Genomic DNA, 20,660 nt, shown 5'->3' with positions numbered 1-20,660 from the left:
CCCGACTCTCTGGGTTTGCCCTCTGGGACAGACCTTTCTCCCCATGAATCACATGTCAATCTTCAGCTCACCTGCGGAAACGTGTCTCGATGTCCCAAAAATGAAATAAATTAAGACTGGATAAAAAGAGGTATATAATCCGAAAACAGGTGGTAGTCCGGCGAGGAGAGCGTACGCCAACCCTGCAACGACAAGCGAGGAGACAAGGTTATGGTAAGGAAGGCATTAAGGGAAGTCGTACAACCAGAGGGCAGTGTGTTTTAGAAGTTCACACAGGGCGCTTCATGAAGCATCCAGTGAAGTAGCTTGTATGGAACTGTAAGGTGAGTTTGGAAACCTACTGCCTCAGTTGTTAGGAGGGAGACCATGTTAGTCCTAATTACCTGTTTAAATGCTTTGTGGGACCACTCATCTTTACAGATGGTTCAGTGGATTATGCACCAGCTGCAGAGACCTCTGTGTAAAAGGCAGGTGACAGGTTTCCAGTCACGAGTAGAAGCGTTTTTCTGAGGACTGGTCAAGGGTAAACGTTATGGGGGGGCTCCCGAAACTTGAATTTTTGAAATTTTAATTCCCATACGGAAGTTGTCATCAAAGCTGTAGGAAATAAGGGTGCATAGTAAGGAATTTAAACCTGTGGTCCACAAACTCCTGGGCTTCGCTTTGCTATTTTGGGGGTCCACAACTATTAAGAAAATTAAATAATATGAGCAAATTAGCAAAATACAGATCCATAAAAACAATAGAATTTAAAGTTTTAAAACACTTTGTAAATGTGAAGGAATAATGGCTTGGTTGGGGAGTTGCGTGTTAATGCAGATTCGGACTGCTTCTGGTTGCTTTGTTTTTCTGGTTACCACCACTGGGAAGTACCATGTCATGGGCCTGGATACTTTATTGATGGGATACATATTTTCAAATTTTCTAGCTCCTTCTTGACCAATGGTCTCAGGTGGAATGGGACTTTTGATGTCGTATGGCTGTCAGTTTGATAGTGTTTTTGATGTGGAGGTTGGTCGTCAGGTTCTTGAGGCAGCCCAGCCCTTTTAAGAAGTCACAAAGAATAGTGTTGGTGTGGAGAAGATCCATGGTCTTAATTTCTGTCGCAGCTGAGGGGTGTTTTAGAACATTTACTGATGACCTAAACTTGTCTTTGATAACTTGGTTGTGGTCACGTACTTTTGTCACAAACGTTACCGCTAGAAGGATAGTCATGCATCGGGCATTTGCATAGACTTTTGTCTTCATGGTGGATTGCTTGGACTAGGGCTTAAACTCTGTGAATTGCTGGTAAACCATGGCACTGGCTGATGGGCTTCTGTTGATCAGCATGGTGATCTGTGCCCCTTAAATTTATATCTCACACACTAATAGTGGTAGTCCCTGGTTCCCCTGGTCTCTTTCATAGAAGATGAGGAATATATCTCTGTACTCCCTATCAAAGTAGCTGCCACTTGTTGACATATAGGCCAATTCTGCATCGGGTTCCAGCTTCATTGAGGTGTTTTGTAGTGACAAAGATGTTGAAGATCGTCCCGCTTGCCTTTTCCCCTTCCTGTATCCACAGTGGTTCAACTTCTCACACTTTGCTCGTGTTTTTACTTCCACTGGACATTTCACTGACTGCTGGTGCTCGAGGCCACAGTTCCCATATTGGTTTGTGCTTGGTTTGGGGTTGCTCATGCCTAGTCTTGGCGGTGCTGTCCTTTCAATGGCTTTGACTGTCTTTTCTTCTCTTTTATTTGTGGCATTCCATGAGGATCCAGTCTGATTGATACCTTTGCTAGTCCTGTCTTTATCTGCTCTGCATGGCTGTTTGAAAGCTTTTGGGACCTGTCCACTATGAGCACGGCATTCAATTGAATTCCTGGTTCTAGCAGGATTATTCTCCTTAAAACCTGCACCCTTGGCTTACCTGCACTCAGCCTTCCTTCTCTGGGTCACTTTCTGTGCAGGTGTGGGCCAGTTTGTGCATTATCCTTCTTGTTGTAATGTTTGTTGGAGTTTGAAACTACTATTGTGGGTTTTTGGTTGGGGGTGGACATGCGCATTGAGGGTGACTAGGGGGCGTCATCCTTGTGCTCTCTTCTGTGGATGGGCAGGTTTTTGAATAGTCGCGATACTTCTGGAAAGCGAAGCAGTAGCGTTCGCTTCAGTGTCCTCAACTTATCAAGCGCCTCTGAAGTCATTGTTGAACTTGCCTAGTTTTCCATCTGGGGTGGTGTCTGTCAGTTCGCTGACTGGTGGGAGTGTAGCCATGATGGAGGGCCCGCAGCTGTGGATATTGGAGTTTGGATCCTGTATTATCCACTCTATTTTGTTGCAAATCTTACATGTTCTGTGGCTTTTTCTTGGCGAAATACTTTCATTCGTTTCCATTTCTCTTTTTCTTTCATCTATGTCCTTTTACTTGTAGGTTTTTTCTTCTTCCCTTTTTTTCCCTCTTCACTTGATTGAGGGAAGAGTACCCCCCCTCTTCTCCTCACCTTGCGTTTTGTGTCACTCCCCTCTCCCTTTCATTTGAGAGGAGTCAGTGTCTTCTTTCTTGTGTGAGTGGTTCCCTCCTAGAAGGCCTGTGCTGGTGGCGAGCAACTACTTTGGGGTGTCACGATGGTTGCAGATTACTTTTAGTTACCTGCACGAACTGAACATTTTATTGTTTTATATATGCTGGGTTGTAAAGGTTTTTATGAATATGCAATAAACTTATATATACTTTGGGGGTGTTGGAGTGCTTCTCCCAGCTCCTTGCTCATGTTGTTCACTCTCTCTCCTGGCAGCAGTGATGAGCGCAGGGGCTCTGACGTCAGGCAAAAGTCCTTTCCACGGTGCTTCAGTGAACATCTTCATTGGGAAGCTGTGCTCCTGCTGAGTGCACACTTGGGATGCTTCAGAGGAGAGGCAGGTGGGCTACAAGATTTGGAGGGGAGTGGCTGGCCAGAATGTTCTCGTCTGTTGTCTTGTGACGCCCTCCCGATGTGGGTATCGAATGCATGAATACCACATAGCGGTGACCTCGCCACCACTGGAGAAGTTGGGACAGGCACTGCATTGAACACACTAGGATGTTATATTTACTAAGACTTTGCACCGTCTTTGTGTCACAAAAGTGACGCAAGCTGCAGCAATTTCTTTCCCTATTTACTTTCCAGCGCCAAATTTGTTTTACGCTGGAAAATCAGTTGAAAGTAACGCTAAGCAGTGGATAGCGCTGCATTGCATTACTTAGCTCCAAGGGGGCATTCCATGGGTGGTGCCTGGGCGTTCCCAGACAACCCCTTAAGGATTTTAATGCAAAACCCTATTTACTAAAAAAAAAAAGTAGACAGGTTTTTGTGTAAAAGAATACACCCATTTCAAATAGGCGCAATCACGGAGAAATGCTTTTAATTCTCCTTTCTTTTCTGACTTTGCATGTATGCTGCATTTTATAGCACACATGTGGGAAAAGTTTTTAAATTAGAGTAAGCATAGGGGCGTATTTCTGGCTCAGTTTGTGTCGTGTTTGAACCACGCAAACTGTTACATGTGCGACGCAAACCTTTAAGTGAGATTTATGAAGCCTTGCACTTTGCGTGGCTCTGAGTGCTTCCATAAGTCTGGAGTAAAGGAACGCAGCGCAAATCGCTGCGTTGTCTTGCTATGCCCTGGTAAGGCGATCCTTGGGCGTTCCGTGGGTGTTAGTTTTGATGCATTCCCAGATTTACCAGAATTGGTAAACCTGGGAATGCGTCACAAAGATATGCCTTCCCCGGAGAGGCGTAATGAGGAGAAATATCTCGATTTCTCCTTGTTTCATTCTGAGCACACATAGAAAGAGTTCTATGCCTATCAGGATTGTTTTGCGTGCAGGAAGGTGCCCCTTCCTGCACGAAAAACAGTCCTGCATGCAGTACTTGATTTGTTATTAAAAATAAGTGCCAGGGCCCTCGTCAGGAGGACACCGCGGATTGCAACACACATTGCCACTGCACTTACTCAACCACCAACCATCGCAATGCTACAAGTGTGACAATTCAGACTTTTCAAGGCTGCCAAAGTTTTAAAAATGGCTTGGGTGGCAGGTGTTAGTTGTTTTGAATGTATATTGAATTAACAAACAGCTGTTTTTCTACTCATCTTTAAATTACTAAAACAGTGCCACCATGTTGCAGCTGTCATAAGTACAGGTTCTGACAATTAAGTACTGGTGCAGGCAATTAAGTGCCGGAGCAGAGCATCGGAAACCACTGGCTCAAATTAAGCACTGCCTGCATACAACGGAGGCACCCCTGCACCAAGGTGCGAGGGTGCCTGCATTGGTGCTAGGCTGTCAAAAGAGCACCAGTGCAGGGGAAAAGGCAGGAATGGACCATATTGACTTAAATTCAATGCATTCCTGCACTTTCCCTGATTTCATAAATCTACTCTATAGTATTTTGTACTGGAAGGATATTCTTCCAGTACAAAACTTATGGTAGACTCACACAGACACCCTTGCACTATGGTGCAAAGATGTGTGGGTGGTGCATTCTTGCCTGATTGAGCACTGGTGATAAGGAGAGAAGAGGAGAGTGCCACATTTCTGTAAATATGACGCTCTCTCTCCTCAGGCAGCGCAGTATTTTTGGCTGCTGCTCTGCGTTGCGTGAGAATTTAATAAATCTGTGCCAAAGTGCAATATGTTGTGCAAACAGGACTACAAATGGTCTTGGCCCTATTTATTTACAGCCGTGGCAGAGCCAGGCCTCAGGGTGCGTGCAGCATAGTTCATGTCCCTCATAGTGGAACACCCAGCCCTTGATGTGGGTAGGCGGTCCCGAACTCCAGCATCAGTACTCCAACATGAATTCAGGAGGATTGCACTATTTATTTTTTTCATCACCCGTAGAGCTCCAGCGAGGTCAGCATGCAAGGAAAATGCTCAAATTTTGTCAAGTGACATTTAGAGGCATATGTGCAAAGAAATGACGCACCGCAGTACTGCAACAAATTTTGCAGTGATGCGCCATTTCTAAAACACACAGATGCACCATATTTACAAGAATACGGTTAACCCCTGTGTTTTCCCTAGTGCTGGCGCTAAAAATAGCTGCCTTGCGCCAACAAAGACACCCTTGCCCCATAGGGCAAGGGTGCCTGTGTTGCAGGGAATGATTGTTTATGTGCAGGAAGGTGTCCCTTCCTGCACATAAACAATCAATAGTGGCAGTTTGATACTTCTATGTGTGCTGCAGAATGGAGCACGCATAGAAAAAGCAAAAACAAAGAGAAATACAAGTATTTCTCCTTGTTGCACCAATCTAACACCTGATTTTGCACAGGGTTAGTTTTTGGCGCTGCCTCAGATTTACAGATCCTTGTAAATCTTGGGCAGCAACAAAAAGCATGGGAACGCCCACAGCAACACCCATTGCATACCCCTTTCATGCAGAAACCTGTGTGAAAGGGTACCATATTTACAAAGCAGCGTTAAGCCTTGCAAAGTGCCTTAATGCCACTTTGTAAATATGGCGCAGGGCACTGTACCACTGGAACGTCAGTAAAAGTGACGTTCCGGTAGCGCAATTTCCTTCTACATATACCCCTTAGTATCTCCCTGAGCTATGTCGTGGCCTGTGGTGGAACTGTACTCATCCAGGCCTAGAAAGTAGTAGCTGTGTGTGCTAAATAAATAAATATATAATCCATCCACCCATCCATCAACCCAACCACTTATCCTTTGGAAGAGGCAGTAGTGTGCTACCAATCCTATCTGGCCAATAGACTGATCTCAATTGGACCAGGGCGGGGAGAGAGAAATCTAGGCATCAAATAAAGCTTTTTCCACAGGTTAGGATCTTGGACAGCAACTCTCCCATCCTCCCAGATGTTGTGTCTTGTTTACTACACAAGGGACCAAAGGAAGGGTTTGGCAGAGTGGGAGCTCTGCCACACATTGCTTGACTTAATCAGTTCTGATATCATGGTGTGTGGGTGTTCCTCTACCAGGCTGCTGTAGAGAGAGACCTATTGAACAACCGCCCAACTCTAGATATGCCTCTTATCATGGCAGACCACAGACCCTGCAGAGCAGAATGTACATCCAACTCTGAATATGTATGGGCTGAGGCTAGGCCAAGCAGGCACTTGGAAGTCAGACAAAGGACATCAGTTCCCACTTTCTGCCTGCCAATGCAGTTATTTCAGAAATGGGAAAAATAAGGGGTACATATAGAGTTTGATGGAGTGGGTGAAACACCCTAAACTGGTGGTTCATCCTTCCCGCCAAACTCACGATCCCGTGGCCTAGTTTTGAGGTGGGGTCACCTGACGGTTCCACCGGCAAACCTTCAGCTAGCTCCACCAGCAGAAGCCCTTGATCTGATGGTCAATCTGCCACAGAGTTGCCAGGTCCCCATAACATTCACCCGCTGTGAGGCAACCTTCATTAGATCTCCTTGAATGGGACCACCTGAGGAATGGGAGTCCCGGGGAGAGACATAAATGATAGACCTGACATCCAGGGAGCAAACACCGTGAGCATTAGGGCTATTGCTCTTGCTGCTCCGGCTTTGGACACTGCTGCGGAGGGCAAACTAAAATCTCACTCCCTATGCAAAGTACACTCCTACTGCAACCGCCCCACCAGTGAATGCATTGAAAGCAGCGAGATCCCCCATACGGGTGGGGAACTCACAGCAGGTGGGAGGCACTCCAGTAAAAGAAGCTGAAGCCTGGCAGGGAACTCGATAGGTCCTAAACTAGCCAGTAAATGTATTTTCTTATACCCTTTGATCTGCATGACAGCTGCATTTGTATCAGTCCCTAGACACATTTTCTCTTAATCTGTGAGAACCAAGTACAGTGGGTTAGGGTCGGCCATCTTGGAATTAACATGGATATTCTCAACCACTTTGTGGTGCATGACGGGAAGAAATAGGGGCAATAAGACCTAATGCTAGCCCTTCCCATAGCACTCCTAAAGTGCCCTTAATCCCTCTCAAAAGAAAAAGGTGAGTTAAAGAACACCTACCCTGGGGTAGCTGCATTATGCCCACGCTGATCCCCGAAATGATGTCTCCTATAAGCCACTTCTTGACACGATACTTTGGCAACCAGCAAAGCAGAGGGATGAACTTCAGCAAATAAGTCTTGATGGAGAAGTCGGACCATCTAGAAGGAAAAGAAGGGGTAACAGTGAGTGATTGGTAGTGTCACACACCCAGGTTTTAGGGAAAGGTGTTACTTGATTGTGTAGAGTAAGTGCTAATACTCTGAGCCATGAAAACTTGTCAAGAAATGTACTAACCACCATATGTGCGGACCTCTGACTAGATGTATTAGAACAAGCCACTTTCGATAATTTGAATATCTACTTCTATGATATAAAAAGGTCCATCAAGTTCATTTTCCTACCCACAAGGGCTATGAGGTCAGTGTATCCCTACCCTGCCCTCTTATATCCTTTTTCAAAAAAAATTTCAGGACAGGGGACCAAGTCTCCAAGTCCTGTAATGGCCGCTGCAACATTTCTTTTCATGTTGCGGCCAGCCAATCAGAATTCTCGCTCTGAAAAAGATCCCTCAGTCAATCAGAGGGCTTGAAAATGTGAATTTCCGATGGGCAAGATATCTATAGAATCTGAACCTTAATTTCTCAAAAACTACAGAATGGATTTACAGCAAACCACAAAAAACATGGGTCCCGATTCACAGAACTAACTTAAGACTAAATCCTAAACTTACTACCATTTTGGTATTCACAGAAGGCACTTACTGAAGTTACGAGTCCTAACTTTAGGACTCGTAAATGCCTTCTGTGAACACCGACAGTCTTAAAGTTAGGATTTTTCTCAGAAGGCATTTAGGAGTCCTAAAGTTAGGACTCCTATCTTTACTACTCCTAAACTGAGAAAAATCCTAACTTTAAGACTTTTAGTATTCACAGAAGGCATTTAGGAGTCCTAAAGATAGGAGTCCTAACTTTACTACTCCTAAACTGAGAAAACTCCTAACTTTACGACTTTTGGTATTCACAGAAGGCATTTAGGAGTCCTAAAGTTAGGACTCCTAACTTCTGTGAATACCAAAATGAGTAAGTGCCTTCTGTAAATACCAAAATGGTAGTAAGTTTAGGATTTTGTCTTAAGTTAGTTTTGTGAATCGGGCCCACACTTTCTGGGTAAAGGTCTAGATTTCTGCCAAATTTGGTGTAATTCCGTTCAGCATTTTGTCTGTAGCACTGTGTGAAATTCCATATAATAAGATATATATATGCAAATATTTATATATGTGCGTGCGTTTGTGTGAGTGTGTGTGTGTGTGCAAAGATTCACTGTTTACTCATGATAATACAAAAATAAACAGGCGTACAGGTTGCAGGTATGCTGCTATTACAAATGTAAACATGCATACAGATTTCAGTATTACAAATGCAAATACACAAATATCTTCAGTGTTTACTCCTGAAATTATAAATATAAAGAAGCATACAGATTCCATGTTTACTACTGGCACTATAAATGTAAACACGTGCACAGGTTCCCCGTTTACTCCTAGAATTACAGATGTTACCATGTGTACAAGTTTCCTAATTACTCCTCGTGCTACTACTATAAACAGGTGTAAAAGTTCCCTGTTTTCTCCTAGTATTACAAATATATCCAGGCATACAGATTCCCTGTTTACTACTGTTGTTGTAAAAGTTAACACGTGTACAGGCACCATGTTTACTCCTTGTATTAAAAATACAAACACGTGTACAGGTTTCCCATTTACTCCTTGTATTACAAATGAAAACATGTGACTAGGCTCCCCGTTTACTCTTAGTGCTACAAATGATGATATACGTACATTTCCCCTGTTTACTCCTATTATTATAAAAGTAAACAGCCATACAGGTTCGCTGCTTACTCCTGATATTACAAATACAAACATAGGGATTCCGGGCCAAATTCACAGAAACGGAGACAAAATCCTAAACTTACTACTCATGGTATTCATAGAATGCACTTACAACTGTCCTAAGTTTACGACCACACTCGGGGCGGAATTTGTAGTAAGTCCAGCACCACACATGACCAACCACTAACACTGCAACACCCTTCCATAGAAAATAATGGAGGCAGGGACTTAAAACAACACCCCACTTGAAATAATATTAAAATCATTGATTTATATCTATCTTTTATCTTTTATAAATGTTAAAAACATTTACTTAAATATCAAAAATTATATAGCATTAAAAAACGAATTTCAGATTACTATAATATATTGTAATAACTTTCTAAATTTAAAATTAAATGTAACAGATTTGTTTTAAATAAAACTTTAGAAATGTAATGTTAATTCAATATATGTAAATTAGTTAACTATTTAATTTACAAATAAGTTGATAGCATAGCTTTTTTATATTGTTCTAAATTTAAAATAAATGTGTAAAACGTATAACTTGGCAGCCTATGCCCTGCAGGGACGTGCAATGGCGTTCCCATTGCGATGCCTTGCTAAGGCTCACGTATGAGTCTTAGCACTGCACTGCCGCGGGCCAGCTGCCGCAGAACCTCCCGACCTGGATTCCAGTGGGAATCTGGCAGATGGTCTCAAAATGGATTTAGCGGTGTGGCAGCGGGGAGCTGGCGTGGCGGCCCGCTGCCACACCACCAAAGTCATAATAAGGGCCTTAGTCCTTCTCCTTGATGGTCTAATAAAGTGTCCCATTCTTTTTCTGTGTGCTCATGTTCTAATAACCTTTGCCATTGTCTCAGGCATTCAGATGTAGATTTTGAGACCATGTGTTCTCCATTTGTCTTGTATAATCCTGATACTACAACTTTATATGAACTCCAGTCTAAATAATAATAATAATAATAATAAACTTCTTTATTCGGTTATTACAAATTGTAAAACCATAAAAGATTCATTTCAAAAAGAATACAAATGTACATTAAAACAGAAAATCAAGATAAAAAGTAAAATTTACACAAGGGCGAGGTCAAATGTTTTGCAAAGAAAAGATTCTTATAGTTTCAAAGCCGTATCTGGGAGTACATTAAACATGTATTTTACAGATTTTTCCTATGCTTTATAATACATTTTAAGAAGTTAAGGACGCGGTAACAAACCAGTTCAGATTCTAGCAGTTGAAGACGTAGCATCGCTGGGCGACATTGTCTAAATCCCCATTGCTTTAATAGGGGTAATAACCAGACCCTCCTGTGTGGATGATGGAATTTACAGAACAGTATTGTATGTAAGTTCGACTGTATTGATTCCTCATCGCAAGGACAGGTGGGGAGAATTGGATCCCAATTTTTCCTCTCCGGAAAGGATACTAATCTATGAAAAAGATCAAGTCTGAACCTTGTCAATAACATTCTATCATAGGTACTAATCGGCAATGTTAGATAGGGCTGGATAAAAAACGTAAGCTGAGTCATGTTGGCATGGAGAACAGAGGATTTTGTCGACTCAGATGTCAACCTCAATGACTCTAAGTGTGTCAGAGCCAATTGTTTCAATGATCGCTTAGATACTTCGATAATATTTTTGGGTTCGAGGTAATATTTCTCCAATCCGAGGTCATTGAAGAAGTTTCTGATATACCGAAGCCATTTAATTTTTAATGATTGATCAAGGATCATTGTGTCTGCCACAATTTCCTGGGTTAAGATGTTTTTGTCAGAAGTCCAAATGCGCCTCCAAAGCAATAGTGGTTGAATCCTTAGTAAGTCCTCTAAGTAGGGAATTCCAAGTTCCAGATGGGAAGCGTAAGTTGAAGTACTACGCGGTGTTGCTAAGAGGAATCTAAGGAAGGTGTTTTCAGCCACCTGTAGGGCACTGACATCTACATATCCCCAGACTCCCGCCCCGTAAAGTGCAATCGCCTGACACTTGGCAATATAGATTTTTAGTAATTCCACTGGGGGCCTTCTCCCTAGTCTATGAGAAAAACTCATCAAGGAAGTTATGGCTCTTTTAAAAAGATGACATCTGGCCTCTACTGCTGGTCTCCAGTTAAGTCTTTCGTCAATCATGATACCCAGGTAGGAGTACTGAGTAGTTACCTCAAGTTTTTGATCTTTGAGGCAGATGTTCTTTATACGTTTTTTCCCGCTACCTGCTATCATGACGAACGTTTTTTTAACGTTTACTTGTAGGTCCAGCCCACCCATGAAATCGACATATCTATTCAAAGACCTCTGTAATTCTCGCGGCGTGCGTGCCAAAATGACGGCATCGTCTGCATAAAGCAGAGCGGGGATCAGGCGCTGTTTTACTCGTGGTAGGTCCTGAGCCCCCCTCAACATCTCCCCCTCTAGTCCGTTTGTGTACAGAGAGAAGAGGAAGGGGGCCAGGACACAACCCTGCCTGACTCCACGCTCTACTGCAAAAGGTGCCGTCAGCTCCCCCCCCGTGCCAAAACGCACCCTTGCTGATGCGTTTGAATATAACTCTCTTAAAAAATCTAAAAGAGGGGGGTCCACTCCCATGTGGGCCAAGATCATCCAAAGTTTTGCGTGTGAAACGCAATCGAAGGCAGCAGACAGGTCCACATAGACCATGTAAACCGTGTCCTTCTTTGCTTGGAGATATTTGCCCACAATCAAACTGAGATTAAGGGCCTGCTCTACCGTTCCAAAACCCTCCCGAAATCCAAACTGAAGATCTGAGATAATGTCTCCCTCCTCAGCCCAGAGCCGGAGTCGTTCTAACACGACTCTGCCAACGACCTCCAGTCTAAATATGTTTTACTGGACGAGGTAAAAAGTTCAAAAACTTAATTTTTAGCAACGGGTAAGTGAAAATTGTGCTTACAAATGAACTTTTTGGCCCATCTTGTTTTTCAAACTCCTTTATGGGGGAACAGCCCTTGCACCCCCAAACGTCTGGTAGAAGAAGTCATGGTCACTTGCTTCTCTTGATTGTACTCAGGGTAAGTATGATGTCCCACCACTTTCAAACTCACCGGCTGCCGTTGAAGGCTACTGCTTAACCCACCACAGCACTGGCAGTAGACCATCCTGCCTTACCCACCATGTACCCAGTGGCCCAGAACGTGGAACCCCAGGCATTCACTAGGCGCAGCTGTGCATGTGTAGCTGGGTACGAGGAACCCCAATGGCTACCTAACATTATACATGCAAGTTCCAGGTGGCAGACCTTGGGGCCTTCAAGGGCCAGCTGGTAGCACTGGCAAACATAACCTTCCATGGCCCAAAAATTGGGCAACACTGAGTTGCCCGATAGTGACATTTGCTACTTAGACCCAAACCGAAAGACAACAATCAGCAGCAACAAGCACAGGACACAAAAAATTACAGGTATTTTTATTCTTCCTAATTCATGATGTTAAACCCACCTTAGCTTCACCTGCACTCTACTTCTCAAAGAAAGCCTCCTCTGTTGGCACCTGGGTGCCAACTCCTCCAGCTCCGCCTCGCTCAGCACATGCCGCCTCGAACAGATGCCCGCCGGATGGTGATGGAGGCTCGGTTCTTCCCTCATGTTGAGCTGACTCAGCTCAGTTAAGGCAAGGGTTTCCCAAGCTGGCTTCCTGAATCTGAAATAAACAAGCAGAGTTTACTAACTAACATAGAAAGAGGACTGGGCGATGTCCACTTCTCAGATTTCTCTTGCACACGACATAGAAACATGGGGGTGATTTATTATTTTGTAACTCAATGCAGCTCAGCAATTGAAGTTGCGCAGGAGGGAGGAAGGAACCCAGGACCACACTTTTTTAAAATGGCGTTCTGCTGCCACCCTCATCCCCTTCTCTGGTTCACAACAAAGGCTGTCCATCAAAACACACAACCATTGAAGTGTGTGGGTGCTGACTAACATAGGATTTGCATTGAAAGCATAGCCTCCCAAGAGAAAATCCTATCCATTGGAAACCTCCCACACATTGTATGTGTGCTGTGCAGCACATCACACACACAGTGCATGGAATGTTTGGAGAAACTAAAATACTTCTCCTTGTTTGCACCTGCTTCAAAGAGGCATTATTTTTTATGTAACGCCCGGTCTGACGGGTGCCCGCCTGTAAAGATGTTGGCAGAATGCCTCCTATCATAGGCTTCCTGATTTACAGAAGGGTGGCGCTGAAGCCATCACTGCCTACGCAGCAGGACCGGTGCCTATGTCCTACCTCCAGCCCTACCCTTCAGCCAAACTGTAGACACAACTCTCATGATTCAGAGGTAAGTGAAGTGGACCAGCTGGAGGCGGGACAGAGTTCACTCCTTTCTGGTATGTCATGGAGAAGCTAATGGCCATCAATGGTGTACTTTATGAATTGTTGGGTAACTTTTGGAGAGCGCTTAGAGACTCTAAAGCAGGGTTCTCCGAACTCAGTCCTCGAGGGCTGGATCCTTCCCAGATTTTTACCATATCCATATTTAGATAAATGTAGTGCTCTTAAAAATATGGCATGGATCCGGCCCTCCAGGGCCATCTTTGAAGAACCATGCTCAATAGGGTTTCTTCGTGTCACATACATGGTCGTCAGTAGGTGAACATGGTTCAAACTCCTTTTTGACCATGGTTCAGCCTTCTTTTTGACCATATATGTAACCATATATGTAAGCAGGGGCAGGGCTTTTCCAACCATCTCAAGATGGCACAAATACCCCCTCACTCCCGAAGCAGAAGAACCTCGTGATAGCCATGCATGCAGAGCAGGGCAAGGGGAACCTTGTTGCTCCTGTCCTTTGAAAGGAGGTAGAAGATTGGTGCAGCTAAGTGGTGGCTCTCTGTCTTCTTCCATTCAATGTTACAGCAAGCCTGGGAGTGAGGAAGGCCATCTGGAAAAATGACTTCATCAGAGTTGCCAATGATGGCCTTCCTTTACTATGAGGCAGAGTCCAGAGTCCCAAACCAGGACTCTTACTGGAGGGCAAACGACACTCAGTTGATGGATGGAATGCAGAGCAAATCAAACATTCGCCCCCAATCAAGAGCTCTGGATTAAATCCATTGTGCTTTTGCTCACCATGCCACCCCAGTTTTGACTCAGCCATATGCAAATCAGTCTTGACCCTCTGCCTTATGGGAACAGTCCAGCCCGAACTGCCAAGCCAGGTCCTCTCTGGACCACAAACAAGCATCCTGGGACCGGTTTCAGGGCATCACCCCATATCAGCCAGGCTAGCTTGAATCCAGTCACACAGTGAGCCAGGGACCCACGTCTGGGCATTCCCGGTGCACTTCGATCAAGAAAGCAAAAGACACACAGATGATGAATGGAATGCAGAGCAAATCAAACATTCACCCCCAGTCAAGAGCTCTGGGTTAATTCCATCATTATTTTGCCCACTATGCCACCCCAGTCTGAACTGGGGTGGCGAAGTGAGCTAAAGAACGATGATGGATTGAACCCAGATCTGTGACTGGGATCGAGTGTCTGAAAAGTTTCAACACTCCGTCTATCATCTCCTTGTGTTTGCTCTTATTGGAGGGGGCAGTGGCATGGCAAACACAAGCCCTTTCAGGGTATAAATCGGGACTGGGATTACTGGTGGCTCAGCGACTCATCCTCTTGCTCCTTGACCCTTCCAAGTCTCGCTGTCCTCTATCCCTTTCTACTTTCACATCCCTCCCCATCATATTGCTTTCTTCTTCCTACTTTACTAGTTTTTCACCAGTTCTCTTCCTCTTTTTTATGCTCTCTCTTTTTCATTACACCCCTTTCTTGTTCTCTTCTTCTTTCTTCCCTCTTCACTCCCCTTTCCCTTACCACCCAAATATTGTCTCTTTTTTCACTTTCTGTTCCCGCCTCTCCCCTCCTCTCCTTCATCCTTTCTTTCATCTATTTCCTCTCTCTCTTCATTTCCTGTTGACCTTCTTTTCACTCTTTTGCCTGTATTGCTCTCTCCTCTTCACCTTTCAGGACCTCCTTCATCTCTTTTTCTCAGGAAAATGCAATGCTCATGTAACAGTCCATTTTCAGGTGCATATTCTGGCACATGCGCATGTCGAGGAGTGACTGAGGGAGCACAGTGTGCAGAGCCAGTAATGGAATCTAACCTGACCTTGTGCAAAATAAATGTGTCCTGATGCATTCTGCAGCAGGTCTGGACCAGCTACTGCTGAACCTTGGAGGAGTCCTGATGCGTTCTGTTGTGAAGCATCCTGTGTTACTCCATTCCATGTATATCTGAACTGTTGTCCGGAATGTTCGGAGTGAGAAGCTGGGAGTGAATGATGTAATAGAATGTTGGTGTTTGGTGTTGAATGGAAGCAGCGCTGGACTAGTCATACCTGGCATTGGGCGTTTCCCCAGGAGGCTGAAAGGGTGGGGGTTGGTTTTGCAGCAGTTGGGGCCAGTTTTGTTACTTTGGGCTGGTTTTGCAACTGTGCTGCAATATTGGCACCCAGTAACAAAAGCAGCAAGCAAGCGTTTCCAGCCTCCCAGGGCCAGGAAGTGCTTTCCCAGGAGCTGGTCTGAGAAAATTGCCTGGGCTGTTTTGGGTTCCCAGTCTGGCCCTGAGTGTATGTCAGGAGATAGGGACAGTTGAAGGCACGATAGAGCCCTGCAGACCTTCCTGCTGTTGCTGTAACCCAAGGGCTTAAAATGAAATAAAGAAGTTACCTCCTATCATCAGTGGCTTCAGACTCTTGTATTAAGACGTGGGTCTCCAAATACACCATCATGGCAATGAGTTATTAAGGATCAGGGAGAAAATGCAGCAAGACTCTTGTGGCAGTTGGGAGTCACTTCGGGCATGAGCAGAGGCTTATTCTGATCTCCCCATTCTTTTTCTTTGCTACCATGATGGGGAATAACCAGGGTGAAGTGGAGAGTGGCTCAAATACCTCTTCCTTTAACCACTTCTTCAACACGTTTTCAAATTCATTGGATGCAGACAAGGGAATGTTGCAAATCTTCTACTTAATCGGTTTGATGAGTTGCTGAAATCCCTTCCACAGACCCAATTTCCCTGAGCAGATGGTTTCGTACTCTTGCAAGCCACCATTCAAATCATTGTCTGAAATGTTGAAGATGTACGATGCCTTGAACCGATCGATTAGCATACGCAAGTTCGACTGCTCCGTCCAATGTGAAATGTTGACACCGTGGCCAACTACATATCCCTTAGCAGTTGCAGAGCTCTCTACAACTGCCAGATCAGCCATGAACTTGCCCTCTAAGGTGATTTTGTGCCCACCAATAAGCACCTGGTGTGATACAACTCACCCACAATTTATTTTTGCATGGTAGGTTGTTGTAATTGTCCTGTGAAATGATGGTAATATGTGACCCAATGCCCTCCAGGAATGTGACATCATCTTGATTCACTTGAATAGCGCTTTTAAGTTGGTCATGCTTATTGCATTTATCAAGTATGGCAACCAACAAAACCAGATCTTTCACGTTCTCCTCAACTTCTGTCGTCATAATTTTTTACTGTAAGCACTTTTTGGGGTCGGCAGTTGGCACGACAAACTTCAGAGAAGTGGTCTCTTTTTCCACACTGACCACACTCCTTGCCCAGTGACGAACAGTGTTTGAAACACGCCAAATGGCTACTAGAACCACAACGGTAGCTTTCATGATGGGCAGCTTCATCCTGTCTGCGAACAATAGTTCTATTCATTGCTGTGGAATTGTCACACCTGGTTTGTGCATTGGCATGCACAATATTTACTTAACTGTCTCGCCCTTCTGTTTTTTTTTTAGAAGTTTCACACCCTTTGCTGAATGTTCACAGCTTTGATGCTGCTAACTACCTTCTCCAGAGTAGGATTCTTTTGGCATAGCAACTTCTCTTGCGTCTTGACACATGTTATGTGCATAACAACCCGATCAAATATCATCCTATCATTGTTGTTGAATGCACAGATAGATGTCAACATTCGCAACTTTGTGACATGTGCTTCCACAGTCTTCTATGGGGCTTGGTACCTGTAGCACCATAATGATACTGATGCTAGTCAGTCAATCAATCAAACAGTTATATAGCTCAGAAAGCACCTGTGAGGGTCTCAAGGCGCTGGAGATGTTTGCTGCTGCGTGGAGGTTTGATCATTCAAACATTCAGGTCTTTAGTTCTCTTGTGAATTGCTGGAGCGACTCTGCGGTCCTGAGGTGCAGGGGGAGGATGCTCCAAGCCCTGGCTGCCAGGTGCGTGTAGGAGCGTCCTCCGGTGTTGGCTCAACAGATCCATGGGGTGTCTGCGGGGGAGAGGGAAGCTGATTGAAGGTGCCTGGTTGGTTAGGGGAAGTATTCCTTCATTCTCTGTTTTGCTTTTATACATACTTCTCAGCTCTCATCTATCCCTTCTAGTTTCTTTGAAGGTGATATTTTATTGGACAAAGGCCTGCCCTCGACACCTAAAAAGTTGAAAAGCTAAGCTTGTTTGTGTCTGGCACTATACTGTGCTCCACCAATGGCAACCAAGTTCATTTCAGTACTGCTAATTCATTGGCTCCATCAGTCGCGCGAGGTACCTGGTACCTCCATACACCAGCCACGTTAACAAAACACAGGTTGTAAACTTGCAGATCTTTTAATTCGGACTTGAAATGAAAGACTGAAGGGGTTACGACGTATCGCAGGTGGCAAAGGAGCTACTCGCCATCCACGATCTCCTTTGTCCTCACCTAGCAGCCACCGTCTCTTCGCTCACACGGGAGAGGTGTGCTGATTTATCATGGTCAGCGACTGTGCGCTTTGAGATCCCCGAGAGTGTGACGCAGAGCTGGGGCAGCGCTGTTCATCCCGGCATCTACACTCACCACAGAGCCAAGATGGCGGCCCCACTCTGATCTCGGGGGCTGGTGTGGCTTCCTGACTGCAGCAGTTCATTTTTGCGGGGGAGGTGCCCCTCTTACCGGCAGAATACTTGGGGGGGCATAGTTCTGAGAGACCCCCATGACCCGCCACACATACAGTGGTGGTGGTGGTGGCAGCGGCAGCTTGAGCATTGACATTTGGCCCTGCCTAGGGCCCTTCTATGCCTGGCGCAGCGAGGAGAGGGTGCAGTCAACACCAAAGTGCTGGCCTATTGCCATTTGGGCCAGTGGCTGCCTGGTCACCACCCTGTGCGCCCTAGAATGGGGGATAGAAGTCTTCCTACTGCTGAGGGGCAATTACCCCCCCCCCCCCCGCCCCCCCATCGAGAGTACATCTCCCCAGATGCAGGACTGATGAAGAGGGCTCCAGACAGTTGACTCAAAGAATGCCACCTCATGTTTCCCTCAATCTCATGATTCACCAGTTACAGGAACGGTGAGGAGGCCCCCATCCCAGCATTGGCGAGAAGGTCTTGCTTTGTAAAATTGTATTTTTATTCCTCCAAGCCTTACTGCTTCTACTTTTATTAAAATGTCATCTCAAGTGAATCTGCAACTTGTATATATGTAACTCTAACCACTAGTACCTGTAGTAGACTTACATGTAACTCTAACCACTAGTATCTGTAGTAGACTTTTGTACTTACTGCCATTCTTATGTGATTGTGGAGCTTACCTGTTCATATCTTTACTCAAGTGAATTTGCAACTTGTGTACATGTAACTCTAACCACCACTAGTATCTGTAGTAGACTTACATGTAACTCTAACCACTAGTATCTGTAGTAGACTTTTGTACTTACTACCATTCTTATGTGATTGTGGAGCTTACCTGTTCATATCTTTACTCAAGTGAATTTGCAACTTGTGTACATGTAACTCTAACCACCACTAGTATCTGTAGTAGACTTACATGTAACTCTAACCACTAGTATCTGCAGTAGACTTTTGTACTTACTACCATTCTTATGTGATTGTGGAGCTTACCTGTTCATATCTTTACTCAAGTGACTTTGCAACTTGTGTACATGTAACTCTAACCACTAGTATCTGTAGTAGACTTACATGTAACTCTAACCACTAGTATCTGTAGTAGACTTTTGTACTTACTGCCATTCTTATGTGATTGTGGAGCTTACCTGTTCATATCTTTACTCAAGTGAATTTGCAACTTGTGTACATGTAACTCTAACCACCACTAGTATCTGTAGTAGACTTACATGTAACTCTAACCACTAGTATCTGTAGTAGACTTTTGTACTTACTACCATTCTTATGTGATTGTGGAGCTTACCTGTTCATATCTTTACTCGAGTGAATTTGCAACTTGTGTACATGTAACTCTAACCACTAGTATCTGTAGTAGACTTACATGTAACTCTAACCACTAGTATCTGTAGTAGACTTTTGTACTTACTACCATTCTTATGTGATTGTAGAGCTTACCTGTTCATATCTTTACTCGAGTGAATTTGCAACTTGTGTACATGCGACTCTAGCCACTAGTATCTGTAGTAGACTCCACATCGTGGAGAAGTGTGGCTCACTGGTTAGAGGTGGCAGACCCGGAAGCAGAGGATAGCCCGGGACCAGGGTTCAATTCCCGACGCGGCAGGGTCGTGGACCAGGGCCAGCAGACTCGATAATTCTCGCCTCGGTGCCCACTCTAACCAGGGATCACACTCGGCAACTCTGGGCATTAGCTTGCCTCAAATCCACAACGGCCCCCCACATTCGCCGGGGATGCCTGGTTTCACCTTGGAGATACCCAGGAGGGACCATCTCACAGGGATAGCCAGGACGGGTTCCCCAGCAGTCTACAGCGCCACGACGCCTCGGCAGCAGTGCGCTTTACAAAAAACACATACATACTTACATGTAACTCTAACCACTAGTATCTGTAGTAGACTTTTGTACTTACTACCATTCTTATGTGATTGTGGAGCTTACCTGTTCATATCTTTACTCGAGTGAATTTGCAACTTGTGAACATGTGACTCTAGCCACTAGTATCTGTAGTAGACTTAGGCACTTACTACCATTCTTATGTGAATTTAGAATTTTCCTGTTTGCATCTTTAAAGTAACCCATATACTCCGAATTGCTTATGCAATGTAACTGGTCCTCTTGTAAAGCACTCTGACACCTTCGGATAAAGTTTGCGTTAAATAAAATCGCATTAAATAAATAAAAAAATTAATAAATACATTTTGAACCGAGAGGTTTGTATGAAATCAGCTGAATGACTGTAACATTACCAAAACTCCAGTAGATGGCAGTAGAAGTCAACATTAATTGCTGCTTTACTAAATACCACAGCACAAGATCAGTGTGGGCGGCGCTGTGTCTTCTGGACAGGCTCCCCAGCGCCGGTCACATCCACCTGAGTGGGAGCCAGGCTGCATTGCAGCTATATTAACCCCTTCAGTGCCCATGACGAGCTGGACTCGTCATGGGCTGCGGTGGCGCTGTGCCCATGACGAGTCCAGCTCGTCATGAACTCCGCCCGCTAATGGAAGGCGCGGCACTGGGCGGGGAAAGGGGCGGGCATGCAAGGGGTTAAAGGCACCTTTCTAGCCTTACTTTGAACAAAGTTTTTAAAAAATGTATCTAATTACATGAATATGACTGCTTGGTTCACCATGGGAGAAAATATCACTCAAAGTGTCACACGCAAGACAATGAAATGTCACACAAAAGTACAACATGGTGCAAGAGTACCGGCATTGGTGCTAGGCTGCCAAGCGGTGCCAGTGCCAGGAGAAAGGACTGGAATGTGCCCTATTGGATAAATACAGTGCATTCCTGCCCCTTTCCAGTGACACAACACAGCAAGGTGACTTGCGCTGCACTGCGCCACAAAAGTTGTAAATATGGCCCTATGCTTGTGACACACATGCTC

The 20,660-nt window shown here is 44.7% G+C and overlaps 1 protein-coding gene across 3 annotated transcripts in view; it reads right to left on the bottom strand.

The window, feature by feature from the left end:
- The window catches only part of SLC26A6 (solute carrier family 26 member 6), a 209,031-nt gene that overhangs the window by 174,046 nt on the left and 14,325 nt on the right, over positions 1 to 20,660 (bottom strand). For 2 of the 3 annotated variants that reach the window (XM_085624368.1, XM_085624367.1), the window contains exons 2-4: positions 12,322 to 12,522; positions 6,995 to 7,134; positions 72 to 182 (exon numbers count right to left, since the gene is read on the bottom strand). In XM_085624368.1, the coding sequence (XP_085480494.1) occupies positions 72 to 182; positions 6,995 to 7,134; positions 12,322 to 12,467 (397 nt within the window). In that variant the 5' untranslated portion in view covers positions 12,468 to 12,522. Of the gene's footprint in view, positions 1 to 71; positions 183 to 6,994; positions 7,135 to 12,321; positions 12,523 to 20,660 lie in introns of those variants that run through there. The other variant, XM_085624369.1, reaches the window with a different exon arrangement.

The sequence above is a fragment of the Triturus cristatus genome, chromosome 9 (genome assembly GCF_964204655.1).
Source record: "Triturus cristatus chromosome 9, aTriCri1.1, whole genome shotgun sequence".
NCBI lineage: Eukaryota > Metazoa > Chordata > Amphibia > Caudata > Salamandridae > Triturus > Triturus cristatus.
Note: the sequence above shows the minus strand (reverse complement) of the source record. Positions and strands in the feature narration are given on the sequence as shown.